The sequence below is a fragment of the Chiloscyllium plagiosum genome, unplaced genomic scaffold (genome assembly GCF_037043375.1).
Source record: "Chiloscyllium plagiosum isolate Xiang-an unplaced genomic scaffold, Cpla_swu_hap1 HiC_scaffold_37, whole genome shotgun sequence".
Lineage (NCBI taxonomy): Eukaryota > Metazoa > Chordata > Chondrichthyes > Orectolobiformes > Hemiscylliidae > Chiloscyllium > Chiloscyllium plagiosum.
The window spans coordinates 5712490-5740488 of NW_028270175.1; the positions used below are offsets into that span (position 1 = coordinate 5712490).

The 27999-nt window shown below is 44.2% G+C and overlaps 1 protein-coding gene across 14 annotated transcripts in view; it reads left to right on the top strand.

The window, feature by feature from the left end:
* Window positions 1–27999, top strand: part of casz1 (castor zinc finger 1) — a 402949-nt gene that overhangs the window by 360872 nt on the left and 14078 nt on the right. For 7 of the 14 annotated variants that reach the window (XM_043676242.2, XM_043676244.2, XM_043676249.2 and 4 more), the window contains 6 exons: window positions 3007–3366; window positions 6480–6678; window positions 10595–10805; window positions 15118–15266; window positions 18908–19115; window positions 20588–20842. In XM_043676242.2, coding sequence (XP_043532177.2) covers window positions 3007–3366; window positions 6480–6678; window positions 10595–10805; window positions 15118–15266; window positions 18908–19115; window positions 20588–20842 — 1382 coding nt within the window. Of the gene's footprint in view, window positions 1–3006; window positions 3371–6479; window positions 6679–10594; window positions 10806–15117; window positions 15267–18907; window positions 19116–20587; window positions 20843–27999 lie in introns of those variants that run through there. The other 7 variants (XM_043676245.2, XM_087980258.1, XM_043676248.2 and 4 more) reach the window with 4 other exon arrangements.

The window sequence follows — 27999 nt, forward strand, 5'->3', positions numbered from 1 at the left end:
TGACAAAATTTCTCCCTCTGTTAGCCACAGAGCAGTGAACAAGAGACAGAAGCAAAAAAAAATCATAGGACAGGTCTCCCTGACCCTCTTAAGGCTGTGTCTGGTTTTTTTCTCTCTAATTAAAATTTTTAATAACTGATCACATTATTGAATATTCTGTTCCTTATCAATAAAGATAAGTTTGCTCTAATACACTCTACTTGGGGCCTCTGCTCCTTTAATTTGATACCTGTTTATATTTATGAAGTACCAAATAACCTTGTTTTGACCCAGGCATGATTCTAATTTAGATCAGTTATTATTTAAATAATTTATGCAGATTAAAAAAAAGCAGAGGTTATTCAAGGTCCAATTACTTTGATGACATCACATGAAGTGGCTGCAATTTGTAAGAAATCTCTGGGATTTGCAGTTGGAGTGAAGTGTGAAAATGATGGATTCATCAGCCACACAAAGACCCCCACACCTTCACTGTAGGGCTGTGAAGAGACCCCTTTTAACAGGCAAATGGCCCAAATAAATCACAGCCTCATTAACCAAAAGTAACACAGGCTTCTTTTGCGAACAACAACAAAAAATTGCAACTCAACCAGTTCTTAAAAGAGGATATTGAAATGCATCTGAAGATTGTGAGGGATTTGTGGTGAATCTGTATTGTCTGGTGCTGTGACACCACCCGGGATTTCAGTCTCAAAATTACTTGTACTAATTATCATTGAGGGGAAGATGTAATATATTTCCGGTTCAGTCTGCTCTATCTGAAACAGGCCAAAGGCTCAGCTAAAATATCAGATATGGGATCAATAAATACCAGGTTTTTGGGAAGGATGGGAAGGTCCTTGAAAAGGTGCAGAGGGAGATTTACCAAAGTGGGTTCGGGGGCAGTGGATTTTAGTCAGCAGAAACTAACCTGAATTCATCACATACATATTGTGAATACGAGAGCTGGTCAGAGGTAAGGAATCCTGAATCAAGTAACTCACCTTCTGACTCCCCAAAGCTTGTCCACCATCTACAAGGCACAAGTCAGGAGTGTGATGGAATACTCCCCACTTGCCTGGATGGGTGCAGCTCCAACAGCACTCAAGAAGCTTGACACCATTCAGCCCAAAGTAGCCCCCACTTGCTTTGGTACCACATGCACAAGCACCCATTCCCTCTTCTACTGCCACTCAGTAGCAGCAGTGTTTACTATCTACAAGATGCACTGCAGGAAGGCTCCTAGAACAGCACCTTCCAAATCCACGACTCACTTCCACATAGAAGGTCAAGGGCGGCTGATACATGGGGGCACCACCCTCTGCAAGTTCCTCTCCAAGCCACTCACCACCCTGACTTGGAGATACATCATCTTTCCTTCAGTATCCCTGGGTCAAAATCCTGGAATTCCCTGCCTAAGAGCATTGTGCCTATTGACAATACAAGGATTGCAGTGGTTCTAGAAGCACTTCAACATCTCCTTCTCAAGATGCAACTAGGAACGGGCAATAAGTGTTGGTCCGGGCAGCAATGCCCACATCCCATGAGAGAATTAAAAAAAAGATTAGGTCAGAGAAGTTGGTGTTATTCTGCTTACAGAAAAGGAGGTTAAGGGGAATATTTAGTTGAGGTGATGAGGTTAAGAAGAACCAGTCCCAGTTACTGATGGTACAAAGACAAGGAGGAGAAAGATTTAGTATTTTGGGTGAGCTGCAAGGAGGGGAGTGTGAGGTAAAACCTGCCAACACAGCAAGCAGTATCACTGCCGATTTCAAAAGGAATTTGCATGGGCACTTTGAGGGAAATAAACTTTCAGGGCTATGAGTTTCTTCAGCATTTTCCTTTCTTAAAACTAAAATCAAGAAAGAGCAAAGAACTGCAGATGCTGGAAATCAGAAACAAATAGATAAGTTGCTGGAGAAAGTCTGCAGGTCTGGCAGCATCTGTGGAGAGAGAAACAGAATTAATGTGTAGAGTCCAATAAGTCTTCAGAACTAAAACTGTAGATGCTGTAGATTTAAAACAAACAAAAACCCCTTATAAGGGTCACTGGACCCGAAACATTAACTGTTTCTTTCTCCACAGATGCTGTCAGACGTGCTGAGTTTCTCCAGCAATTTCTTTTTTTTTAACTGAAAAACAGAACTGCAGATGATGGAGATCTGAAACAAATTGAGGAAAAAGTTCAGGAAACGCAGCACGTCTGACAGCATCAGTGGAGGGAGAAACAGAGTGTGGAGGTTGGAGATCTGGAACAAACAAAAACAGAAACAGAAAGCCCTTCTAAGGGTCACTGGACCCGAAACGTTAACTCGATTTCTTTCTCCAGAGATGCTACCAGACCTGCTGAGTTTATGTGGAGAGAGAAACAGTTAACGTTTTGAGTTCAGTGAAGTGGTGGAGGCTGGTACAATTACAACGTTTCACAAAATCCCTACAGGATGGAAACAGGCCCTTCAGCCCAACAAGTCCACACCATCCCTCTGAAGAGTAACCCACCCAGCCCCATTCCCATACCCTATTATCCTAGATTTACCCCTGACGAACCTACACATCCCTGAATTCTATGGGCAATTCAGCATGGCCAATTTACCTCAACTGCACATCTTTAGATTTAAAAGGCATCTGGATGGATACATGAATAGGAAGGGATTTGGGCCAAATGCTGGCAAATGGGACAGATTAATTTAGGATATCTGGTCAGCATGGATGAGTTGGGCCAAAGGGTCTGTTTCTGTGCTGTTCATCTCTATGCCCCTCTGATGGGGGTCTTTTTGTTTGTTTTAGGTCTCCAGCATCTGCATTTGTTTTATTCGAGTTCTGAAGAGTCACTGGACTCAGCATCTGTGAGGAGACGTGTTGAGTTTCTGTGGGGAGAGAAACAAGAGTTAGCGTTTTGAGTGACACTTCAGAACTTGTTTTTGGTCCATTAGAGTTTGAATTTTATTGCTGCTAAGGGCCGGCATGAGCTACGGTAACGGTCGCCCAGTGAGTGTGACTCACGGCGCCTCTTTCTGGTTTCTGCAGCTTCCACTTTCGGTCAGACGGTGGGACGGTGAAAGTGAAGTCGGAGCCCTCCCTGCCGACCACGATTCCTGTCGAGATCCGAGGGTCTGGGTCCGGGTCCGGGTCTGGATGCAGCAGTGGGGCTGGGGCTGGGGCTGGGGCCTTCTCCCCCGTCGCCATGGTAACCGCCGCCGCCATGTTGGCCTCCAGCGCAGGCCCCGCCGTGGTCACCGCCGCTCCGACACTGCTCGCTTGGAAACAGCTGGCCGCCTCCATGCCGCAACTCCCCGCATCCACACTGGCAACCTCCCCCTTGGCAACCACATCCCTGGAGAATGCCAAGCCTCAAGTCAAACCCGGCTTCCTCCAGTTTCAAGAGAAGTAAGTGTAGGCCTCAGCTGGGGCGGGGGGGCCTGGCCCACTTGGAAAAGAGGGCCCGCCGCATTTTTAAGAAAAGACTGAAAAACGGAAACAAAAAGAGCACTGCTCCGATGAAGAGCCATCTCAACTCGAAATGTTAGCTTGCTCCCTCTCTGTGGATGCTACCTGACCCGCTGAGATCCTCAGCATTTCTTTTTGTTTTCAGTACAGATTCCAGCATCTGCAGTGCTTTACCGGAAAAAAAAGTGATGTGTTTTACAAACAAAAACAGAAATTGCTGGAGAAACTCAGCAGGTCTCGCAGCATCCATGGGGAGAAATCAGGGTTAACATTTTGAGTCCAGTGACCCTTCTTCAGAACACAGTAACACCATCCTTATATACAGCTACCATCTCACCTTTCCTATGGGACACAGTGCCAGGTTTCTTCGGCTGTTTTTGATGAATACCTCACAATTAAATATTCGGAAGGCTGAAGTCATTGTTTTTGATATCTGCACCAAACCCTGTTCCCAAACTCCTCCAGACTCCATCCTCCTCCTTCACAACAATCTGAGATTAAACCAGCCAATTCACAACTTTGGTGTCTGATCACACATGCGATTGCTATAATCACTTATTTCCGCATCTGCAAACTACCCGATCTCTGCCCTGTCCCAGCTCATTCACTGCTGGAACGATCATCCAGACCTCTGCTGCCTCTGGACTTGACTATTCCAACACACTCCTGTTTCACACGTTCATCCAAAATTCTGCTGCTCATGTCCCCACTCAGTTCAGGTCCCTATCCCCTGCCACCCCTGTGCTCACTAACTTACACTGTCCTCCAGTTCAGCTACAACTTTATTTTAAGATTCTCATCCTGGTTTTCAAATCCCTAATGTCCATTCCCTTTTATCCCTCTGTAAATGTCTCCACTCTAATTACCATCCAAGTTCTCTGCACCGCTCTGATTCTGGCCTCTTGATTTCCCCAATTTGACCCAACTCTGGAAGTCCCTCCTACTGCTCCCGGAGTCTCTCACCTCACTCTCCTCCTTACTACTTAAAACCAACCTCTTTAACCAAGTAATTGGTCATCTGACCTTAGATCATAAATGTAGAAGCAGGAGTAAGCCATTTGGCCCATCAAGTCTATGGTGCCATTCAAGGAGATCATAAAATAGACAGGCAGGAGGCTGAAAGCCATACAGCATCACCAGGAGGTGGACAAGTTGACGTTTTGGGTTGATTTCTCCTCCTGATGCTGCCTGGCCTCCTGTGTTCTTCCAGCCTCCTGCCTGTCTACTTCGGATTCCAGCATCTGCAGTTTCTTTATCTCATTCATGACTGATCTGATGATCCTCGACTTCACTTTTCTACCTAATCTGCATATTTCACCATTCGCTCCCTCTCCCACTCGGTCTGATATTTTGTTCTTCTATGAAACACTTGGGGATGCTTCTTTGCATTTGAGGCTCTGTATAAACACAGTTTGTGTTGTGTTGGCGCAATCATTACCTGGAAGTCACATGGGGACCTGACTCTGACCTCAAATTTGCTGGACTGGCGCTGGTTTAATTCACCATTTTGAAATTGAAATGATGTCATAAAATCTTGACATCACAGGAGTGAACTCTCTCACCAGTCTGAACTAAAAAAGTTGCCAGTTTGTTCAATGTTAGAAATGATGGATAGCAGTGAGTGAACATGGAGCAGTAATCTAACCTTAGAACTTGTAAAATGAGAATCTACTTTGTGACACCATCTAAGCCCCTTTGAGTGAACTAGACATGTAATCTATTTTCAGGTATCTGTTATTGTCTGTATAACCTATAGCAGTTGGCTATTATCTCACAGTAGTTATGTGATTGATATCATGAACTTTCTTGCATCATGAAAGTTTATAATGTGCATTCATCAATGTCATTTCACAAGGATTTGAGGCAGCTGTGAATGTCAGAATGTCACTATGAATTTACAACTACCATTAAATACATCAAAACTGTATGTATTATGATATATAAAATACATTACTGGGAGGGATTTAAAGGCAGTGAAAATATCTTGGGGGATCATATTGCTGTATAAATGGATGCTTAGTTGTGGGTTTAAGATGCAGTGTGCTCAGAGACTGATGTCCCCTTGCAGAGAATCAGGAGTGAGGGAGGTTGGGAAACAGGTTCACAGATCTTTGTTTTGGAATGAAAGGGAAGGAAATTTCTACCAAAGATTGTGCATTTTTTAACCCCTTCCGGGGCTCTGGGTGCTCAGGTTTTGAGTATATTCTAGACGGATCAATAGATTTTTGGAAGCTGAGACAATTAAGAGACACAGGAAGTATCAGCCATTTTGTTTTATTCATTTCCAGGATGTGGGCATCCCTGGCTAGGCCAACATTATTGTCGGGGGCAAGTAAGAGTCAACCACATTGCTGTGGGTGCATAGGCCCACTGGGTAAGAATAGCTGATTCCCAACCCTGAAGGACAGTAGTGAACCAGATGGGCTTTTCAAACAATCGATAATGGTTTTGTGGTCATCATTTGATTCTTAATTCCAAACTTAAAAAAAAACATGAATTCAAATTCCATTATCTGCCGTAACAGGATTCAAACCCAGGTCCCCAGCATTTTACCTGGGTGTCTGGATTAATAGTTTTGTGGTAGTACCATTCTGTCCTTAAAGGAGCACAGCAGGTTCGAGGACAGATGGGCCTCATCCAGCTGTGACTTTTTATCTATGTTTGTTGTATATCTTGAACTGGGTGTTTTCTCTGATTGATTACATTTGAGGCTGTAGCTCACAGCAAAAGCTAATGAATAAGGAACTATCCTGGTAGACTGGATAAGTCAAGCCTGAAAAGAAATCCCAATTCCCAAAGCTTAGTCTGTGATGGATAGTGCTAGTGCACACATGAGACTATCCTCATGACGTGACCAATGTCTCAAGCATGTATGTGGTTTTAGGACATTGTTCTCTGGCTTGTGGAGATAGGTTTCCAAGCTAAGAATTTGGCGTTCAGCTGACTCTGATGGAACAGGCCCCACCACTGATTCAAGTGTAAGACTTGTCCCTTGGCTTTGTATTTTTAGCATTTGCAATTTCAGCTCTAACCATGGTTTTTACACTCTTCAGCGATCCCTGTCTGGCAACCGATTGTAAATATGCCAACAAGTTCCATTTTCACTGTCTGTTCGGAAACTGCAAGTACGTGTGCAAAACATCAGGGAAGGCTGAATCTCATTGTCTCGATCACATCAATCCCAACAACAACCTCATCAATGTGCGTGACCAGTTCTCCTACTACTCTCTACAGTGCCTCTGTCCGAATCAGGTATGCTAGCAGTAAAATGACCTCTTCATTATCAATTGTGCAGGACCCACTAGATGGTAAGACCAGCTCACAGCAACCTTTGGACAGGGATCTCCTCACTTGCACTATCTAGAGGTAACACAGGATTACAGAACATGACACATTCCAGACCAAAACTTTTTGCATTCTCAATTATTGGTGACTCAATAAAATATTCTAACCTCTAGATAAAATTTATATTCTAATAGCTCTATTGGTTTAATTACTTTTCTTTTATCTGTTTCTCAGATATTAGTATTGCTGGCTAATCCATCCTTTTTGTTTTAAATTCATTCATGAGATGTGGGTATTGCTGGCTGGGTCAGTGCTTGTTGCCTGTCCCTAGTTGCCCCTTGAGAAGGCGATGATGAGCTGTCTTCTTGAACTGCTGCAGTGTGTCCGCTGTGGGTAGGTCCACAATGCCCAGAGGGAGGGAATTCTGGGATTTTGGTCCAACGATTCTGAAGGAACAGCAATCTATTTCCAAGGCAGGACGGTAAGTGGCTTGGAGGGGAACTTGCAGGTGGCAGTGTTCCCATGTATCTGCTGCCCTTGTCCTTCTAGATGGAAGTGTCTTAGGTTTGGAAGGAGCCTTGGTGAGTTGTTGCAACACATCCTGTAGATGGTACACACTGCTGTTATTGAGGGTCAGCGATGGAAGGAATGAGTGTTGAAGGTGGTGGTTGGGCTACCAGTGGGCAGACTGTTTTCTCCTGGGCGGTTTCAAGCTTCTTGAGTGTCGTTGAGGCAAATGGCAAGTATTCGACAGACAAATGGGAATAGATTTAAAGTTGGGCAAGGAGAAAGTTTTAAGATAACAGCCCAAACTGCACTTGAAAAAGCAGCAGGGTCTCTCTGACGTGTGACTGATCAGGTTAATTATATTTGTAGAAACAAATCCAGAAGCTGCTGGTGAAATCTATGCTGTTGAGCCCTTTGGCAAACTGGTAGTGTTCCCTACCTGTGATATCAGAGTCCAGGGTTCAAGTCCCACCTGCCCCTGGAGGTGTGCAATAACAGTTTGTTTGAGCAGGTTTGGAAAATATGGAACAAAACTGTTTCTATCGTGTAAATTTCCCATAGCAACTTGAAGTTACAGTTGGTGATCTAAGCGTAGTTAACAAATAATTTATAGCAGGTCACAGAAAGTTACTCAGCTTCCAGTGAAAGCTTTGTTTGGTTTTGAACATATTCAAATCCTTATTCAAATTGATGGCACTAAATCCATTGGAAGTCACGGAAAGGAACACAGTTTGTAAATTTCAGGTGAAATCATAACAGATAAAAGTGGCTGGTCATAAATTACTGGATCAGGAGATGAATCTTGGCTCATCTGTTACTTAATTTATCTCCATTTGTATCCCACTCTTTGAAACGATTCTTCAACAACTGTTGCAGCTGTACAGGACATTGGTTAGGCCCCTTTCAGACTGTTGCATGCAATTCTGGTCTGCTTCCTATCGGAGAGATGTTGTGAAACTTGAAAGGGTTCAGAAAAGATTTACAAGGATCTTTACAGGGTTGGAGGATTTGAGTTATAGGGAGAGGCTGAACAGGCTGGGGCTGTTTTCCCTTTAGCGTCGGAGACTGAGGGGTAACCTTACAGAGGTTTATAAAATCATGAAGGGCATGGGTAGGATAAATAGACAAGGTCTTTACCCTGGGGTGGGGGAGTCCAGAACTAGAGGGCATAGGTTTAGGGTGAGAGGGGAAAGATATAAAAGAGACCTAAGGGGCAACTCTTTCACACAAAGGGTGGTATGTGTATGGAATGAGCTGCCAGAGGAAGTGGTGGAGGCTGGTACAGTTGCAACATTTAAAAGGCATCCAGATGGGTATATGAATAGGAAGGGTTTGGAGGGATATGGGTCGGGTGCGGGCAAGTGAGATTAGATTAGGTTGGGATATCTGGTCGGCATGGACGAGTTGGGCCAAAGGGTCATTTTCTGTGCTGTACATCTCTATGACTCTATAACCTATCTTAAAAATCTGAGTTAGCCCTCACCCTCCACACGCCCTGACAACCTCCCAATATCCCAGCCATTAACAGGCAGAGTGAGGAGTTGGCGAGAAGCAGGAGTTTCACACTTGCTCCTTGCTATTGTCTGGAATATTATTTCCTGGTTTTGCTCCTGAGCAGTTTTGCTCTAATTTTAAGATTGAGTCCCTGTCTGCTGCACTCCAGTCTCCAACCCACCTCAAAGAGAAATGGTTTCTCTCTATCTAGCTTTTAGAAATCTTTTTTTTTGAGTAACCACAAATAAATAAACAATTTTCTAAGCAGGAGGGAATGTAGGTATATGTAGCTCTACCTTCGTGTTGATCCACTATCATTGGGCGAAGCTGTGGGAAAGTAGACATGATTTTTTTGAATTACTCAGGGGGTGTGGGCTTCTTTGGTGGGTTACCATGTGTTGCCCATTCCTAGGTGCCTTTCAGAAGGTGATGCCTTCTTCAAACATTGCAGTCTTTGTGATTTACATATTCCCCCCCCCCCCCCCCCCCAGTGCTATTGGGAGGCTATCCAATTCAAGATCAATTGTGATCTAAATGAATGACAGAACAGGCTTGATGGGCCGAATGGCCAACTCCGCTCCTGTTTCTGATGTCAGTGCCTCTTCCAATGTGATCCCATTATAATGCTCGATAAAGTCCATAACTCAGAGTCAGAGCAGGAGAAGAAGATACCTAAAAAGCATAAGGTGATGCGCTTTGTGAGAAGGAACGAGAGAAGGGAGTACTCAAAGAATGGCAGGATGTGAGGAAACTCTGAGGAACAGAAATCTTGGGGGTGCTTGTCCACAGAACCCTAAAGGTGGCAGGACAGGTAGTTATCATTTGTGGCATAGATTATAAGTGCAGCGAGGTCATGTTGGAGCCTTACAGAACTTTGGTTCGGACACAAGTGGAGTACTGTGTGCAGTCCTGGTCTCCGTACTATATAGGAAGGATGCAGTTGGACTAGAGGGGATGGTGCAGACAAGATTCACCAAGGCATTGCCTGGGATGGAGCTGTGAAGAGAGGCTGGATAAATTCAGGTTATCCTAAACTGAACTGGGGCAGCCATAATATACAGTGGCTACAAGAGCAGGTCAGAGCTAAGAATCCTGAAGTAACTCACTCACTCCCTGACTCTGTAAAGTCTGTCCACCATCTACAAAGCACAAATCAGGAGTGTGATGGAATTCTCCCCACTTGCCTGGATGGGTGCAGCTCCGACAACACTCAAGACGCGCAACACCATCCAGGGTCGAAAAGGATGGCATTAGAAAAGCACAGCAAGTCAGGCAGTATCCGAGGAGCAGGAGAGTCAACATTTTGGGCATAAGCCCTTCATCAGGATGATGCTTATGCCTGAAACGTTGACTCTCCTGCTCCTCGGATGCTGCCTGACCTGCTGTGCTTTTCCAGCGGCACCCTTTTTGACCCTGACTCTCCAACATCTATAGTCCTTGCTTTCTCCTAGTTGCTGAACACCATCCAGGACAAAGCCTACCCCACATCCATAAGCACCCACTCCCTCTATCACCAACACGCAGTGACAGCAGCATATACAATCTAGAAGATGCAATACATAAATTCACAACAGCTTCTTAGATACCACCTTCCAAACCCATAACCCATGCAGTCTAGAAGCACAATGGAAGTGGATACTTGGGAGCACTATCACAACCGGCAAGTTCCCAGTCACCATCCTGACTTTGAAACATATCTCTGTTCCTTCACTGTCACTGGGAATTCTCTCCCTCGAAGCGCTCTGGATGCCCCTACACCAGCTCACCCCCACCTTCTTCATGGTAATCAGGAACAGGAAGTAAATGTTGGCCCGGCCAACGATAAGTAAAAGAAAATGTGAGGTCTGCTCTAATTTTTTAATAACTTTCTGTTCTGTTGCAGCAATGTGAGTTCCGGATGAGGGGACACTACCACTGTTTACGACCATTCTGTAACTTTGTGACTAACATCACCACAAAACTCCCCTGGCACATCAAGAAACATGAGAAAGCAGAACGAAGAGCTGCAAACGGGTTCAAATACTTCACCAAACGAGAAGAATGTAGTAGGCTGGGTAAAAACAGTACTATTAGCAAAAAGAAATGCTTCAAAAGCAAGTTGTATTTCTGTATGACATTTCATATGTTTAAAATATTAAAACTCCTTCACCTTCAGGTAAAGGTTGACCCTGAATCACAAGAACAGATATTAGGCAGAGATGATCAAGAGCTTGTTCAAGGAATTGGTTTTAAGGACCATCTTAACAGAGGAGAGTCGTGATGTGGAGGTGCCAGTGTTGGATTGGGGTGGACAGTTAAAAAAACACTCAACACCAAGTTATGGTCCAACAGGTTTATTTGAATTTATTTGAGGGAGCTTGGAGTACTCCACTAGTTACCTCATGAAGGAGCAACTCTCTGAAAGCTTGTACTTCCAAATAAACCTGTTGGACTACAGCCTGGTGTTATGTGGTTTTTAACTTGAAAAGAGGGGAGTGAGATGGGACTCCAGCTGAAAGCACAGCTGCCAGTGGTGCAATGAGAGACATCAGGAAGGCCCAAGAAGCCAGCTTTGAATGAATGCAGAATTTCCAGAGGGCATTTAAGGGAGGAGAAGGTTACGGAGACAGGCAGGAGTGAGGCCAAGCAACTAAATTGAAAAGGATGAGGGGGCATCTAATTGAAACATACAGAATACTGAATGGCCTGGACAGAGTAGATGTTGGGAAGATGTTTCCATTGGTTGGAGAGACTAGGACCCAAGGACACAGCCTTAAAACGGAGATAAGAAGAATACTCTTCAAACAGAGAGTGGTGAATCAATGGAATTATTGCCGCAGAAGGCGGTGGAGGCAGGTCATTGAGTAGCTAGGTTCTTGACAATATCAAGAAAAGGGATCAAGGGTTAGAGGGAGAAAGTGGGAGAATGGGGTTGAGAAACTTATCCATCATGATTGAATGGCAGAGCAGACTCAATGAGCTGAATGGCCTAACCTCTGCTCCTATAACTTAAGAGTCTGATATTAGTCAGTGAGCATAAGGATGGGATGGCAGCAAAAGTTAGGATATGGGCAGCACCCTGAGACACGTATGTAGCTTTTAGTTACAAATAATATGGCAATGAATTTTTCATACTGAAGATATTTTAGTAATAGACCCAGGAGCCAAATCTGGCTGCAACCTCACTTTGCAAGAACCAGCTACATCCCAACTCAATGGGAGTAAATTATGGGACACTGTGGCTTGGAGGACGGCAGGGGGTGAGGCACACAGAGGTTTCTGCCATATCTGTGAGAGGAGGGATGCTACAGAGCCCCTGGGAGTGGAGCAGTCAACATGAGCATCAAAGGTCAAGAGTACGAGACAAACAGACAAAACCTCCCCCTCACCTCCATCCAAAGCCCCAAAGGATCCTTTCACACCCAGCAGAGATTTTCCTGCATGTCCACCCACGTCAGCTACTGTGTTCGATGCTTTTGATGTGGTCTCCTCTACATTGGGGGGCAGGATACCAAATTGTGGAACGTTTCAGAGGACATCTCTCAGACACAAACAACCCACCGCCCTGTGGCCAACCACTTCTGTTCCCCCTCCCACTCCCCCAAGGACATGCAAGACCTGGGCCTCCTCCACCATCAAATCCAAACCACCCAACGTCTGGAGGAAGAGCATCTCATCTTCCACTTTGGGACCCTTCGACCACACGGCATCAATATCAGCTTCACTAATTTCCAAATCTCCCCTCTCCCCACCACATCCCAGATCCAACCCTCCAACTCAGCACTGCCCTCTTGACCTGACCTACCTGTCCATCTTCTTTCCCAACATCCACCCCACCCTCCCCACTGACCTATCACAATCACCCCCACCTGCATCTACCAATTGTCTTCCCAGCTACCTTCCCTCCCCCCCACACCCACCCTCACATTTACTTCTCAGCCCCTTCCCATTCCACATTCCTGATGAAGGGCTTATGCCCGAAACATCAACTCTCCTTCTCCTTGAATATTGCCTGACCTGCTGTGTTTTCCAGTGCCACACTTTACGAATCAGACAACAGCAGACAACCTGGGTCACTGGACAAGTGCATCAAATACTGAATGGACCTGAAAATGTGGGTTTCCATGTAATCCAGCCCTGAAGGAGCTAAACTGTATCCCTGATGACTAAAGGAACCTGAGGCCTATATTCAGACCTGAATCAGATGACTAAGGTAAATAAGTCCTCAGGATCTGATGGGATCCATCCAGGATACTGAGGAAGGCCAGGACGGAGATTGCTAGAAACTTGACAGAGATCTTTGTAATCTACTTAGCCATCAGCAGGGTCCCAGAAGACTGGAGAATAGCAAATGTTGTTCCTTTGGACAACAGGGACAATCCAGGTAATTGGAGGCCGGTGAGCGTACATCAGTGGTGAGGAAATTATTGGAGAAGATTCTTAGGGACAGGATTTACTCAAATTTAGAAAAGCGTGGACTTAGTTGGGATAGTTAGCATGGCTTTGTGTGGGGGAGTTCTTGTCTCACAAATTTTATTGTGTTTTTTAAGGAAGTGACAAAGATGATTGATGAGGATAGGATAGTGGATGTTGTCTATGTCGATTTTACTGAGGCATTTAACAAGGCTCCTCATGATAGGCTGGTCCAATATATTAAGTCAGATGGTAAGTTGGATGCAAAATTAGCTTGATCCTATAGGACAGAGAAGTTGTGGAGGGGAGTTTTTCTGACTGAAGGTCTATGACAGTGATGTTCCTCAAGGATCAGTGCTCGGACCCCTGTCATTTGTAATATGAAAGTGTAGGTGGTCTGATTTGTAAGTTTGCAGATGACATGAAAATTGTTGGAGTTGTGGACATCTGCATGGAACGTACTGCTGGGGAAGGTGATAGAAACAGATATGATATAAATGTTTAAAAGGCAGTTAGTCAGACTCATGAAAAAGCAGGGAATAGAAGGATATGGACAATCTGTAGGCAGATGGGATTAGTTTAGAATGGCATTGTGGTTGGCGCAGACATGGGAGTCGAAGGACCTGTTCCTAGGCAGTACTATTCTAGGTTCTATGACTAAAGGAACCTTAGGCCCATGCCTGAGCTATGTCCCTGATGACTGATTAAGAACTAATGTTTAGTCGTGGAGCTAACCTGTATCCCTGATGATTGAATTAAGAAGCCTGAGGCCTAAGCCCAGGTCTGAGGTATGAAACTTGTGACTGAATTAAGAAGCCTGAGGCCTAGGCCCTCTTGACCGAGGTGAGGTCAGGCTGCTTCCTCACTTCCAGGATAGCGATTGCTGATTGGAAGTACTCCTGGAAGGTTATCACAAATGTAATCTCTAACCTTTCTGCCCAAATAAGCAACCCATTGCTTAAACCTTTGTAACCAATACATTATTAATGCTTTGAATAAATTGAAAGAACAATGCACTTTTTTTTAATGGTCCCTTATGATTTCATCCTATTCTGGACCTTTCTTGTAACAATGCTTGTGAGATTTATCTATAATCCTGGAATTCAAGGCCAATCTTGGACAAAGCCAGGCTGGAGGAGAGGAGCAGAGCAAATGGGTGGTGGTTCTGGTGGTGGGGAGGAAATTAAACTTAATTTCATTAATTTTTGCAAGGGGAGGGATAGGAATATAGAAATATCCTTGCAACTCATTTTCCTTTCCCAGAAGAACATCACACCAGTAAAAAGCAGAATGTCTCATAGCCTTAAGCAGCTAGTATTGATTCAATCACTCTTTCTCTACCACCTCAAATACTTCATATGGGTTTTTGGTACATTTATGAATGTGCCTGTGCTAAAATCAGTACCTTATTAATTAGAGCCAAGGCTGATTACAAACATGACGGCTGATTCACCACTTGATTGAAAAACAGAAGCTGACAGAAAATACAAGTGCGAAACAATACACAAAGCTTAATTCTCTGTTGAGGACAAAATCTGCAGCAGCAAGGAACTAGTCAAAGTAGAAAATAACAAACTGGGAGAGAGTGACATGTTGCCAATTATAAAAAAAGATTTGGTTTGTATAAGCAAAAAGGGATGTCAGTTTATCTTCCACAGTTCCCCACAGCTTGATCCCATAAACACCAAGGTTTCTGAGGCATGCAGTTCTGCAAGATCTAGGTCATTCTATCGTTGGCAACTGTTATAAACAGACCCCCTGGTGTTACCTGTGTTATCAGTGCGTAGAGGTCTCCTGTTCCACAGTTACTTTTATTTACTGGTCTTTGTTTCAATGTACTGGGGACATTAAAAAAAGCAACATGATGACACATCATTGTTCCATAGACTGGTTTCCATGGCGATAGGTGAACCAATACCTTCCCATCCTGACACTGTTTCTACTCTTGAGGTATTATTGTTGTATTATTCATTCTTTTTCCTTTCCCCCCTTCTTTTTCTCTCCTGCCGACAGGTTGTAAGTACAATCAGGTGAACAGCCACTTCCACTGCATCCGTGAGGGCTGCCATTTCTCCTTCCTGCTCAAGCATCAGATGACATCACATTCCCGCAAGCATATGAGAAGAATGCTGGGTAAAAACTTTGACAAGATTCCCAATCAGGTAACTCTTGTCTTTGGTTTAAACCAAATCAATTAATCAGCGCCAGTCTCATCCCTACATAGGAGAGGGGACAAGCCAGTAAACAAACCAGTAATGCTAAGTCATGAATGTGCTAGTCTACCTGGACCTTCATTTTGAATTATAAATATATCTTATTTGCCATGTTTTACTGTTCTTTTTTCCTTCTGGGAAAGCAGTCCACTTGACTGGCACCACATCCATGATCTTCCTCACACACTACGATGTGTACTGTCTTAAAGATACACTGCAGTAATTCACCAAGGCTTCTTTGACCTGCCAAACCTGCAAACTCCACCATCTGGAAGGACATGGGTAGCAGATACATGGGAACACCACCTCCCACAAGTTGCCCTCCAAGTCACTCACCGTCCTGACTTGGAAATATTTCACTGCTCCTTCACTGGTTGAAATCCTAGAATTCTCCCAGATGTACCCAACCACAAGGACTGCAGTGGTTTGAGAAGGTAGCTCCCCACCACCTTTTGCAGGACAGTTAGGGATAAGACAATAAGTACAGAAGTAGCCTAGAACACCTGTGAACAAATAAAGACACATTAGAATCTTTCTCTGGAGCATTCAAAATTCCAGAGCTGAGAATTAAAGTCAAAGAGGTTTCACAGCACAGAAAGAGATCCATTGTGTCCATACCAATTAACAAATCTCTAATACTGTTTTTCCAGCACCTGGCCTGAAGCTTTGGATATTATGGTATTTCAAGTGTTCATCTAAAGACTTGCAGGCAGTGAGTTCCAGATACCCACCACCCTCTGGGTGAAAACATTCTTCCTTAAATCCCCTCTCAACCTCTTACCACATACCTTAAGTCACTGTCCCCTGGTGAATGCCCCCCCAATGAAGAGGAAACATTTCCTCCTTTCTCACCTGCCTGTGCTTCTAATAACTTTGTACACCTCAATCATGACCACCTCAGCCTTCTCGTCTTTCTTCATAGTTGAATTGTTCCAGTTCAGGCAGTGCTCTAGGCCACTCTGTCTAGTGCAGTCACATTCTTGCTATAGTCTGACACTCAGAACTGCACACAGTACTCCAGCTGTGGCCTCACTAAAGTTATATACAGCTCCCTCACAACTTCTGTACTCTTGTAATCGATGCCTTGCTTAATAAAGGCAGGTATGCCACCCTAGCCACCTTATCCATCTATCCCAAACATGCTATGCATGTCAGGCATTTTAACCCAGTGTCAGCATCAAGTAGTCTAAGGCCTTGGTGTGGAGTCTAGAATAAAGCCCCCATCAACCAGTACCAACATCCCATCCCACCTCAGCTCAATGTCTCTGACATTTTACGCACAATTTCAAAAGTCAATGGGAATATTTTTAAATACTTCTCACCACCACCAGCTGTTTTCACTCCAGACACACATTGATTGAAAGCTGTTAGTTCTTAATCTCACAGTTTGTGAAGCCTCTAAACTCAGAGGAAAGTAAATGAAGACTGTTCAAGAGACTCTTGTGGCCCATGCAAGAAATTCACAATTAGGAGATCATTCCAAATGAATTGAGCAGCACTTGGTTCTACTCTGCCCAACTGGATTGGAAATCGAAGGCCTTACACAATCGTTCCTTGTCCAACTGCCACCTAGCCCACACCCCCAGCCTACCACCCTCCAAACACGTGGCTGTTACCCCTCCTCACTGACACTGCATAGGCAGCCACCAGGTCTTCATTGGCAGCCTGGTTTCCAGACCTGGCCATTGTTTCTACTACAGCAACACAGCTCCTTTCACACTGTCGCAGCTCAGAGAGTACTGTACTGATGCACTATCATCCTCCTGAAGATCAGGACTATGTGCTGGTGCTAAGGGGATGTTAGACACTAGTCAATCTGGATCTAAACCAGCCAGTGATACACAAACAGCTTCCTTGACTACTGACTACTCAGTCTTTCAGCTCCTTTCACCGTTACAGATACCCCTTTACATATGACAATGGTTACCATTTAGTTAGTTTTCTTTTTAAATCCCTGATTTTCATTGAATTCAAATGTCATCATCTGCCATGGTGAGATTCAAGCTCCAGCGCATTAACCTGGAGCAACCGCAAGAAATGCAAAACTTGCGTCTACACCTCCCCCCCTCACTTCCCTCCAATGCCCCAAGGGATACTTCCATATCCACCACAAATTCACCTGCATCTCCACACACATCATTTATTGCATCCGCTGCACCCAATGTGGCCTCCTCTATATTGGGGAGACAGGCCGCCTACTTGCGGAACGTTTCAGAGAACACCTCTGGGACACCCGGACCAACCAACCCAACCACCCCGTGGCTCAACACTTCAACTCCCCCTCCCACTCCACCAAGGACATGCAGGTCCTTGGACTCCTCCATCGCCAGACCATAGCAACACGACGGTTGGAGGAAGAGTGCCTCATCTTCCACCTAGGAACCCTCCAACCACAAGGGATGAACTCAGATTTCTCCAGTTTCCTCATTTCCCCTCCCCCAACCTTGTCTCAGTCAAATCCCTCGAACTCAGCACCGCCTTCCTAACCTGCAATCTTCTTCCTGACCTCTCCGCCCCCACCCCACTCCAGCCTATCACTCTCACCTTGATCTCCTTCCACCTATCGCATTTCCAACGCCTCTCCCCCAAGTCCCTACCTTTTATCTTAGCCTGCTGGACACACTTTCCTCATTCCTGAAGAAGGCCTTATGCCCGAAACGTCGATTCTCCTGTTCCTTAGATGCTGCCTGACCTGCTGCGCTTTTCCAGCAACACATTTTCAGCTCTAATCTCCAGCATCTGCAGTCCTCACTTTCTCCTCCGCACTGGATTACTAGTCCAGTGACTGACATTATCATAACCCCACAGCCTCTTACTCGCTATATATGTATGCTCAAGCAATTAGTGGCCATTACCTGTTTATCCTTAACCACAGACAAAGGCATTAACAAATTTATCCAGACATAAACAACTGGAGATAATTGTGGAGTCGACATTACACTGGAGGCTCAGGTTCAGTTCGGCCTGTCAGAACAAAACCATCACCTCTGCAGCTTAAGACAGAGTACTTCACTGACATAAAAAAAAGCCTACAGATTACGGGAACCCTGATAATACATTCAAACAGAACCAAGGAAATATGACCAGGAAATATTGATGATAATTTGTGAGAAAGTAAATATTAGGAAGAATAATTTTTTTTTCACAGAAATGGTGATTGAGCAGCCATACCAACAGCTGTGTTCCACATTGAATGTGCAAGACCATAAGACATAGGGTGCAGAAGTAGTCCATTCATCCCATCGAGTCGACTCTACCATTCAATGAGATCAGGGCTGATCTGAAAATCTCCAACTCCTCTTCCCTGCCTTTACCCCATTATCCGTACTGAGGAAAAATCTATCGATCTCAGCCTAGAATGTGGTTAACGATCCAGCCTTTGTGTCCAAATGATGAGACTGGGTCATATGGTTGCTACAATGGGAGAGTTAGAACATGAGCAGTGATCTTTGGGAAGGCAGGGATTTCCTCAGAGCTGGGTTCCCACTCCATGCACACCAGGGGAGGAGTAGCTCCTAAGAGGCTGCCTTGCTCTCCTGGCTCGTTCATCCAGTTGACTTTTCTTTGACTACAGTTTTGTTTGTTGTCAGGGTCCCAGGTGTGACGATGCATTGGGAAATGTGGCTGCTGCTACTGGCTCTTCTGCAATGAGCTCGACACCCAACATGATGGACACTGAAACAGACGAGTATATGGACTACCCAGCGGGTACAAGCCCTGCGGGTCTCTCCTCGGAGTCTTCAGTGCCAGACCGAAGCGGCACGAGTACGCCCATCGGAAATGAAAGCAGTGCAACTGGTGAGGCATCTGCTACATGTGTCCCTCTCTGATCGAATACTGAAGTTAACAAGCTCTATAGTGTTCTCACCTGAGGGGATTCTTAATCAAAATATCAGCAGCTTCCAGAGGCTTTTGTGGTGCAATGGTAGTGCCCCCACCTCTGAGTCAGTAGATTTGGGTTCAATACCCATGTGCTCTAGCAGTGTGTCGTAATATCTCTGCAACAGGTTGATTAGACACTATCTTAAAGAGTGTCATGCTACAGTGGCAATGTCCCGACCTCTGGGGCAGGAAGCCCTGAGTTTAAAATTCATCTGATTAGATTACCTAGAATATAGGAGCAGACCCTTCAGCCCAACAAGTTCATGCTGACCCTCCAAACTGTAACCCACCCAGACCCTATATTTACCCCTGACAAATGCCCCTAACACTATGGGCAATTTAGCACGGCCAATTCATCTTTGGATTGTGGGAGGAAACCAGAGCACCCGGAGGAAACCTGCCCAGGCGATGTGCAAACTTCACACAGACAGTTGCCTGAGGTGGGAATTGAACCCAAGGTCACTGTGAGGCAGTAGTGCTAGCAACTGAGCCACCCTCAGAGCTGTGTCATAATATCTCTGAACAGGTTGATAAATAACTAAGTATCTCTGAGCAGGTTCCTAGAAGGACAGTGCAGCTTTGAAAGTAGTAAACTGGGAGTAAATTAGACAGACAGATCTATAAATAGAATACAGTGACATCACTCATCGGGTTAGACAGTGTTGGAGGAAAGAGGAAACTTTTTAACCGTGAAGAGAATGGTGATTGAATCAAAGTTTCAGATCTGTGACTGCAGACGGCAAAGGACTTAGACCATCTAACCAATCCCGAGGCAAGGAAAGGGGTGGAAATAGTAACAGCAAAGGTTGGTGGAAGGCAGGAGAGACCACGTGCCGTTCAAATAAGCGGGAGCTGTCGTAATGATCTGAAATGGTGGAACTCAGTGTTGGATGTGATGTGCCTCAAGTTAAACAGACAAACAGGTGAATGTACGGTGGCCTGTGCTGCTTAGAACTGGGGGGGGGGGGGGACACTTGAAGCACAGGACCCTCTGGTTGCCCAAAACCAACTGATACCAGAAGCTGAGTAATAACATCGAACACCTGGATGCTCAGGAATGAGGTGAGTGGGTGTATTTTGGCCAGGGTCATGTTTCCTTTGGGGTGATGAGTCTGTCCAGCATATCTATGCAAGAGAGAGAGGCTGTACTGGTCATTGGATACTGTGTTGTAATACATGACCTTCCCCAAACCATTTATAGGTGGAACATGCACACAAACCACATCAGCTGTATATCTTGCATCGTTCTTTACTGTTATTGGTTTAACTTGACAGTTTTTAACTGCATCTCCATTTTCATCTTTTTTTTCACTGTGGTGCTTGGCTGTGATTTCATTTCAGTTTTGTTTTTTGTTTCTCTCCTTCTGCTTTTCTGAATATTTCTTTAGGCTGTCCAGTCGCTACTGCTGCTGATGCTGTCCACACTGCACCATCTCCATCCTTCCCCCCAGCCCTGCTCACATCTCCTGCTCCCCCTCCTTCACTGTCATTTCTCCTCCCTCCATCCTGTCTCTCTCTACTCAGCACGAATCTGGGGACCACCAGGAATGTTGTCATACCGACCAGCACGCCCGGTTTCAGCCCGATCATTGCTGCTCCCAGCCCGATTAAAAGTGATGTCCCAATAGTACAGGACGCTGCAGGTATTCGAAACGAGGTTTACTCACTTAACAGAAAAAATAACTGCAGGGGCCCGTTCGCTGTTCATGGTGAAATGTAATGGAAATTTCTTTTTAATCATTGCTTCCAGGCTATAAATTAACCAGTGAGTGGCCTCTCCCTATTTGGGAGAGTGAGAGGTCTTTGGTTGTAAAAGGCCTATAAGGGTTAATACACTTCTCTGTCAGCCCAGTCTGTTATAGAGTAGTGCTAGCATCGCTAGGCTAGTAATGCAACACCCTGACTTAGTGTTCTGGGGATGAGGGTTGGAATCCCTCCATGGCAGATGGTGAAATTGAATTAAAATGGGGTGACCATGTAACTACTGTCAATTGTCATAAAACGCTGTCTGGTTCACCAGTGTCTTTAGGGAAGGAAATCTGTTGGCATATATGTGACTTCAGACACACAGAAAGGTGGTTGACTCTTAACTATCCTCTGAAATGGCCCTAGCGGGACACTCAGTTCCTTAGGAATGGCCAATAAAATGCTGGCTCTAATAGCGATGCTCACATCCCATGAACAATTTCAAAACATCGACTGGAATCCCTGATATAACAGAGCCACAAATGAAATGTGTTCAGTTTCACAATATATTGAAAAAGGTTTAGGACATAATTGAATCTAAATCTCTGCTCCAATGCCCTAAAGGTTTATGGTTAAATTTTCAGGGGCAGGTTTTACCCTGAGAATGTGACCAGTTATGGTCAGATCAGTTGTCCTGTTGAAAACACCAAGTCTGTTAACTCAAATAAGAATAAGAATTAACACTGGAGAAACTGAGCAGGCAGCATCTGTGGAGAGATAAGAGTTAATGTTTCAGATCCAGTGACCTCTCTTCAGTATGCAGATACTGCTGACCTACTGAGTTCCTCTCACTTTCTTTGTTTTTACCCTTGGCATCCATAATATTCTGTAAATCTATCAACATTTTTTATTCATTCATGGATGTGTCACTTGCTGGACCAGCATTTATTGCCCATTCCCCTTGTAACCGCACAGAATGTGGTGGTGAGTAACTTGCATGAACTACTGCAGTCCTTGAGGTGTAGGAACACGCACAGTGCTGTTAGGGAGGGAGTTCTAGAGATTACTTGGAGACCAAAAAATATGTTGCAGCATCTTAATAATTACCTGTTGGTCATTGTCATCAAACAATTATTGCAGTAACTGTAACCGAATTGTATGGATCTTTTAGTACCCATTGTCCCATTAGGGGTCACCATTTAAAAATAAAAGAGTTAACTCTTAAGATGGAGAAGATGAGAGTTTTATTCACGCGGGGGCCCTGAATCTTTTAGAACATAGAAGAGTACAGGCCCTTTGGCCCTCAATGTTGTGCTGATCTTTTAGCCTACATTACCCTTCATTGTACTATCTTCAATGTGCCTATCCAAGAGTCACTTAAATTCTTCTGACCTCTCTTCCTTGAAACACAGTGGAAGCAGAGTCTTTAGAAAGCTGAGCCAGATAGAGTTTTGATAAGCATGGGGAGGGGGCAGAGTGGGGGTGGAATAACATCCCATGGTGGGCAGGAGTGTGGAGTATGGCGATCAACTGTGAGCTTTCTGAATGGTGAAGCAGGTTCGAGGAGCCGGGTGGGCTTACTCCTGCTCCCAATGTGTGTGTATTCACATCCCCTGTTTGCACTATACAAGAGGAAGGAGTAGACACCAGTCCATGCGGCACGGGGTTTGTGGTTTGAAGAGGGAGAATGAAAACTTGTTGGCAAGTTATTTTGAGAAGGCTTTGAAACGTGGTGATGAGGCAAAAGAGAGTGAATGGAAGGAATTGAAGAGGAAAGTCTAGAGATGAAGAGCTGTCAGTTCCTCCATTGGAAGATCCAGCAATGGATAGAGTTATAGAGATGTACAGCACGGAAATAGACCCTTTGGTCCAACTCATCCACGCCGACCAGATATCCTAAATTAATCTAGTCCCATTTGCCAGCACTTGGCCCAAATCCCTCGAAACCCTTCCTATTCATGAACCCATCCAGATGCCTTTTAAATGTTAAACTTTTGGGGTTAATTAGAGTCTAAAGGTTGACGGGCTATGGTCCATCCAGAGAAAAGTTGGGAAATGCTGAAAATAGTCAGTATTCCTCAGGAATGTGTGTCGTATCAGCTTCAAATCTCAATATTTTCAGTTTGTAAATAACACTTCAGGATTGAGGTTTAAGGTTTCTATCTATTGATGGGATTTGACATTACTGAGCTGTGTGACCCAGTCACATTTTGGAATTGTTTCAGATGTCGCAGGATCCATTAGTTGAGGGACATTTCTAGAGCTTCTGCCCCAGTTTAACCCTTGCACTTCCATTTCCTTTGGCTGTTTACCAAAAAAAAAACAATTATTCCTCAATCATTGACAATCATTATGTATGCACATAAATATAACACCTTTAATGGAGTAAAACATCCCAGTCATCTTCACAGGAAAACTATCAGACCATATTTGACATTGGACCACATAAGGAATTTCAAGGGAAGGTGACCCAAAGCGTGGTCAAAGTGATCTGTTTAATGAGGCAGTTTAAAGGATGAAATGCAGACAGAGAAACAGACAGGTTCAGTGAGGAAACTCCAACCTTAGAGCTATCACAGCTAAAGCATAGCCACATCACAGTACAGTTTGAAGCAGACATATGGTAGAGACAAGATTTAGAGGAATGCCAATTACTGGAGGAGTTTGTGGAGATGGAAGAGTTTATGGAGTTGGAGAAGGAATGGAAGACAATGATGAGAATTTTAGACATTCCTCAAATTGGGAGCCAATGTAGATGGCAAGCAGAGGTGATGCTGCCTGAATGTGGACCTGTGGAGAATTAATATTATGCCTATTTCTGTCAGAGCTGACACAGGAAATGATGCAGAGGGGACCTGCTCAATCTCCACCATTGACCACATCCAAAGGGTTTTAGCTTGGCACACAGAGGAACATAAGACCATAAGATGTAGGAGGTGAGGTAGGCCATTCAGCCCATCAGTCTGCACCACCATCCATTCAAATCATGCCTGATCTGATTATCCTCAACTCCACTTTCTTGCCTTTTCCCCATAACTGTTACTGAGTAAAAATCTATCTGCCTCAACTTTGAACATATTCGATGGGATAAATTATCTACTTGTGTTTCTGTACTGTATGTATAGATTTCTGTTTCTGTGGAAAGATGGGGAACCTGAGCTCCATTGTCTGGGCTAAACCTTTATCATTGCATTGAATTGTTAGACACAGTTACACAGGGGTTGGTTGACAAGCTTCTTAATGAGAAGGAAATGCTAATTGAAACCTTTCACACAATCTGAATTATGTGGGCTATCTCCCACAACAATGTGAGAAATATGGACTAGTCACAACAACAAGACAACATGACAGAAACATCCAAGGCCTGTTTCCATGTTGTATGATTCTATCTCTAAAACGCAAAGTCATTATCACAATCTAGAGCATTCTTCTGATACCCAATATGTTTTTGCTCAGTGTGACATTATTCACCCCTGGGCAAGTACAAATGGAGGAAGACACAAAGGCCCCTTATATGATAGTTGGTGCGGTTGGGTTACAAAGACCAGGTAAGGGGAAAATAATCTGCAAGAGCTGCAATTTGTTAGAGGCAGTATAAAGAATCAGCGAATAGTTCTGCTACATGTCAACAGAATTGTCTTGTCCTTGATCTGGAAAGTCTAGGTATGTGTTGACAGCTCGAGGTTATCCGCAGAGTGTTAGCTGATGATGTGTGTGCTCTGAGGTGGAACCAATACTGAGGGGCCTCCCCAACTTGCTTTTTCTATTAGATGTCTTTGCCCAGTTTTCTTTAATTGTCCCTGATTCTGCAGGAAGTATGGGTTTTTGATTCTGCCTCACCCAGTCAGGTGAAGTGTTACATCAGGTGCAGATCCTGACTGGATCTCCTTGCTACTCAGGGCCATGTTAGGTCCTGTGCTCATGGAGCTGCAGAGCAAGCACAGTTTGTTTAACCCCCCAGTGCAAGGGCGCAGAAGCGTTGATCTTGGTTTCCAGCCCAATTTGTATATCTAGTAAATCCCCCGACCCACCCTTTGCCCTGCACCCATTTGAAAATTCAGCGAGAGTAGGGTAAGTATTATGATCAGTTGACCTGATGGGATTACATGCACAGAGCAAGCGTTCTGGTTCCCATGTATTAGAATGAACCACACTTCAGTCATGGAAAGTTGGGGGCTCTCTGCGTTTAACACACAGCTTAGTAAGAAGATTGTTTTAAACTCATGTCCTTTTACATAACACATGACTCTCCAGTGCAGCCATGAATGTGATATCTTGGAACACATACACAAACAATTAGTTCCTGGCCAGTTAGTTCCTAGCTCTTTCCAGACCAATACAGCAATATAAGTGACACAATGGCAATGACCCACCACTGGGCCAAGAGAACAGGGTTCATTAATTTCCTGGAGGTGTGCCATTAAAAGCCTGAACGGGTTGATGAAAAACATTTAGGAAGTTGTGTAGTGCTGAGGTAGTGACCGTATCTCTTCACCAGGGAATGTCTGGGTTCAAGTCCCATTTGCAGCAGTGCTGTGTCAGAATATATCTGAAAGAGAAGTATACCAACATAGATGAGCTGAATTTATTTCTTCTATTAGAGGAAAGTGGGGATTGCAGATGCTGCAAATAAGAGTCGAGAGTGTAGTGCTGGAAAAACACAGCAGGTCAGGCAGTATCCGAGGAGAAGGAGAATTGACCTTTCGGGCATAAGCCCTTCATCTGGAAGGAAGAAGGGCTTCTTCTATTCCTGATGACTTTACAACTGTATCTTTCAACAATTATCCAGTCGTTGAATATACGCAAGACTGAAATTGATAGACTTTTAGGGCTTAAGGGAATGGGAATTGAGTGGGAAGGTGAAGTTATGCTAAAGGATCAGCCATGATCTCGTTGAATGGCAAAGCAGGTTTGAAGGACTGAATGGCCTGCTCCAGCTCTGAATGTGTTCTTATCCTGCGAACACTTAATATCCAGGGTTCTAAGTGAAGCAGATTTACTGAACTAAGCTGGAACACACCAGATGGGCCAAATGGCCTGTTCTTGTGCCTGCAGATTCTGTCTAAATTGCCCTACATCTTTAGTACAGGCAGCAGCAGCATCGGGTGAGGTGGGGGGGGAGGAACAGAGGAGAGTGTTGGGGTATGGTGAGAAAAGCAAATGACACCGAGAATGAGTTTTGGTGTGCTGCTGTGTGTTTACTGAACGTGTATATCAACACCCACCCTTAGAACTGCAACAACCCAGCAATGCACCCAAACCTCTGGTGTGATAAATGAAACCTCATGTGGTGTCCGTGACAAAAATATCAAAATGAACTGCCTCCACATTATTACAATAGTTAAATACAGAACATATTGAAACCTTTTGCAAATGTTATGCAAATGTGAGAGTGAGTTATTATTATTTGTGTTTATGGCAGAGAAAGAAAGCACACGGGTTTTGCTATAACATTTCATAAATGATTAAAATTTTCTGAAAATATCTCCATAACATCTGCCCTTTAGCAACAGCTGGAACCTGTAGCATTCAGTAATACAATCAATTACTCTCTTAACCCAGTCCAGTGCTTTTACACCACATCTTGGGAGTTTTGTACTGGGACGCCCAGGACTTTATAGAGGGAGACTTGAAATTACCTTACATACCTCTTAAAGACAGAAGTTGCATTTATATTGTGCCTAATCATACTTCTCAGGGCATTGCAAAGTCTTCAAGAATTGAATAGTAATTTTTTGACATCAAGTCTTCCCATTTTTTGTGACAAGTTCCAGTTTCTAAACAAAAAAATAAGATTGATCTGCAAATAATTTCACTGATTTTTTTCTTCTGTGGGATTTGGGCAGCAGTGTCTGAGACATTTCATTTTACCTTCCACCACCTTATGAACACAAGAATTAGTAGATGCTCAAGTCATAGGTGACATTGGGCTTCAAGTCCACTTTCCTACCTGCTCCCCACATCCCTTTGATTTCCCAAGAGTCTAAATGTCTGTTTATTCCAGAAATGTGTTCAGCAATGGAGCACCTACTATCCTCTGGGGTAAAGCATTCCAAAATCCAGAGCCCTCGTGCGAGGTCACTTCTCCTTATCTCAGTTCCAAATGATCAGCCCCTTAGCCTGAGACAGTATGTCAGAATTTTAACTAAGTGTAAACAACACCCTCTTTGTGAACTACTGCAGGTTTTTGTGTTAAATTTCCTCCCAAGGTGCTAATGGCCAGGCAGTTCTGTGATTTTTGACCCAGTAGTGATGAAAGAATGATCGATATGTAGTCACGGTGGGATGATAGGAAGAGGAGTAGGCCATTCAGCCCATCTATTCCTCCTCACCATTCAATATTATCCTGGCTCATCGAACAATTCAATGCCTTTTACACATGATCCCTGTAACCTTGTACACTGCTGATAATCAGAAATCTATCAACCTCTACCTTAAACATACTCAAAGACTGAGCTTCCACAGCCCTCTGTGGCAGAGAATTCCAAACATTCACAACCCTTGGAGATTTTAGATTCCCCAACCAGGTGAAACATTTTCGTACCTGTAACTACCCTGTCTATTTCTTGAAGTATTGTGTAGGTTTCAATGAGATCACCTGTCACCTGGGGAGGCAATGGACTGGTGGTATTCTCACTGAATCACTAATCCAGAGACTGGGTAATGTTCTGAGCATGTTGCTCCCTCCACATTCCTGAGGAAGAGCTTATGCTTGAAACATCAACACTCCTGCTCCTCCAATGCTGCCTGACCTGCTGTGTTTTTCCAGCGCCACACTTTTCGATTCTGATCTCCAGGGATCTGTAGTCCTCACTTTCTCCTAATGTTCTGGGCAACCAACCAGATGGTGGAATTTTAATTAAATTTTTAAAAGAAAATCAGACATGAAGAGTCTAATGATGACCATGAATCCATTGCCAATATTGGAAAAACCCATCTGGGTCACTAATGGCCTTTAGGGAAGGAAACTGCTATCCTTACCTGCTCTGGCCTACATGTGACTCCAGACCCACAGCAATGTGGTTGACTCTTAACTGCCTTCTGGGTAATTTGGGATGGACAATAAACACTGGCCTAGCCAATGCTCACATCCCATGAATTAATTTTTAAAAAA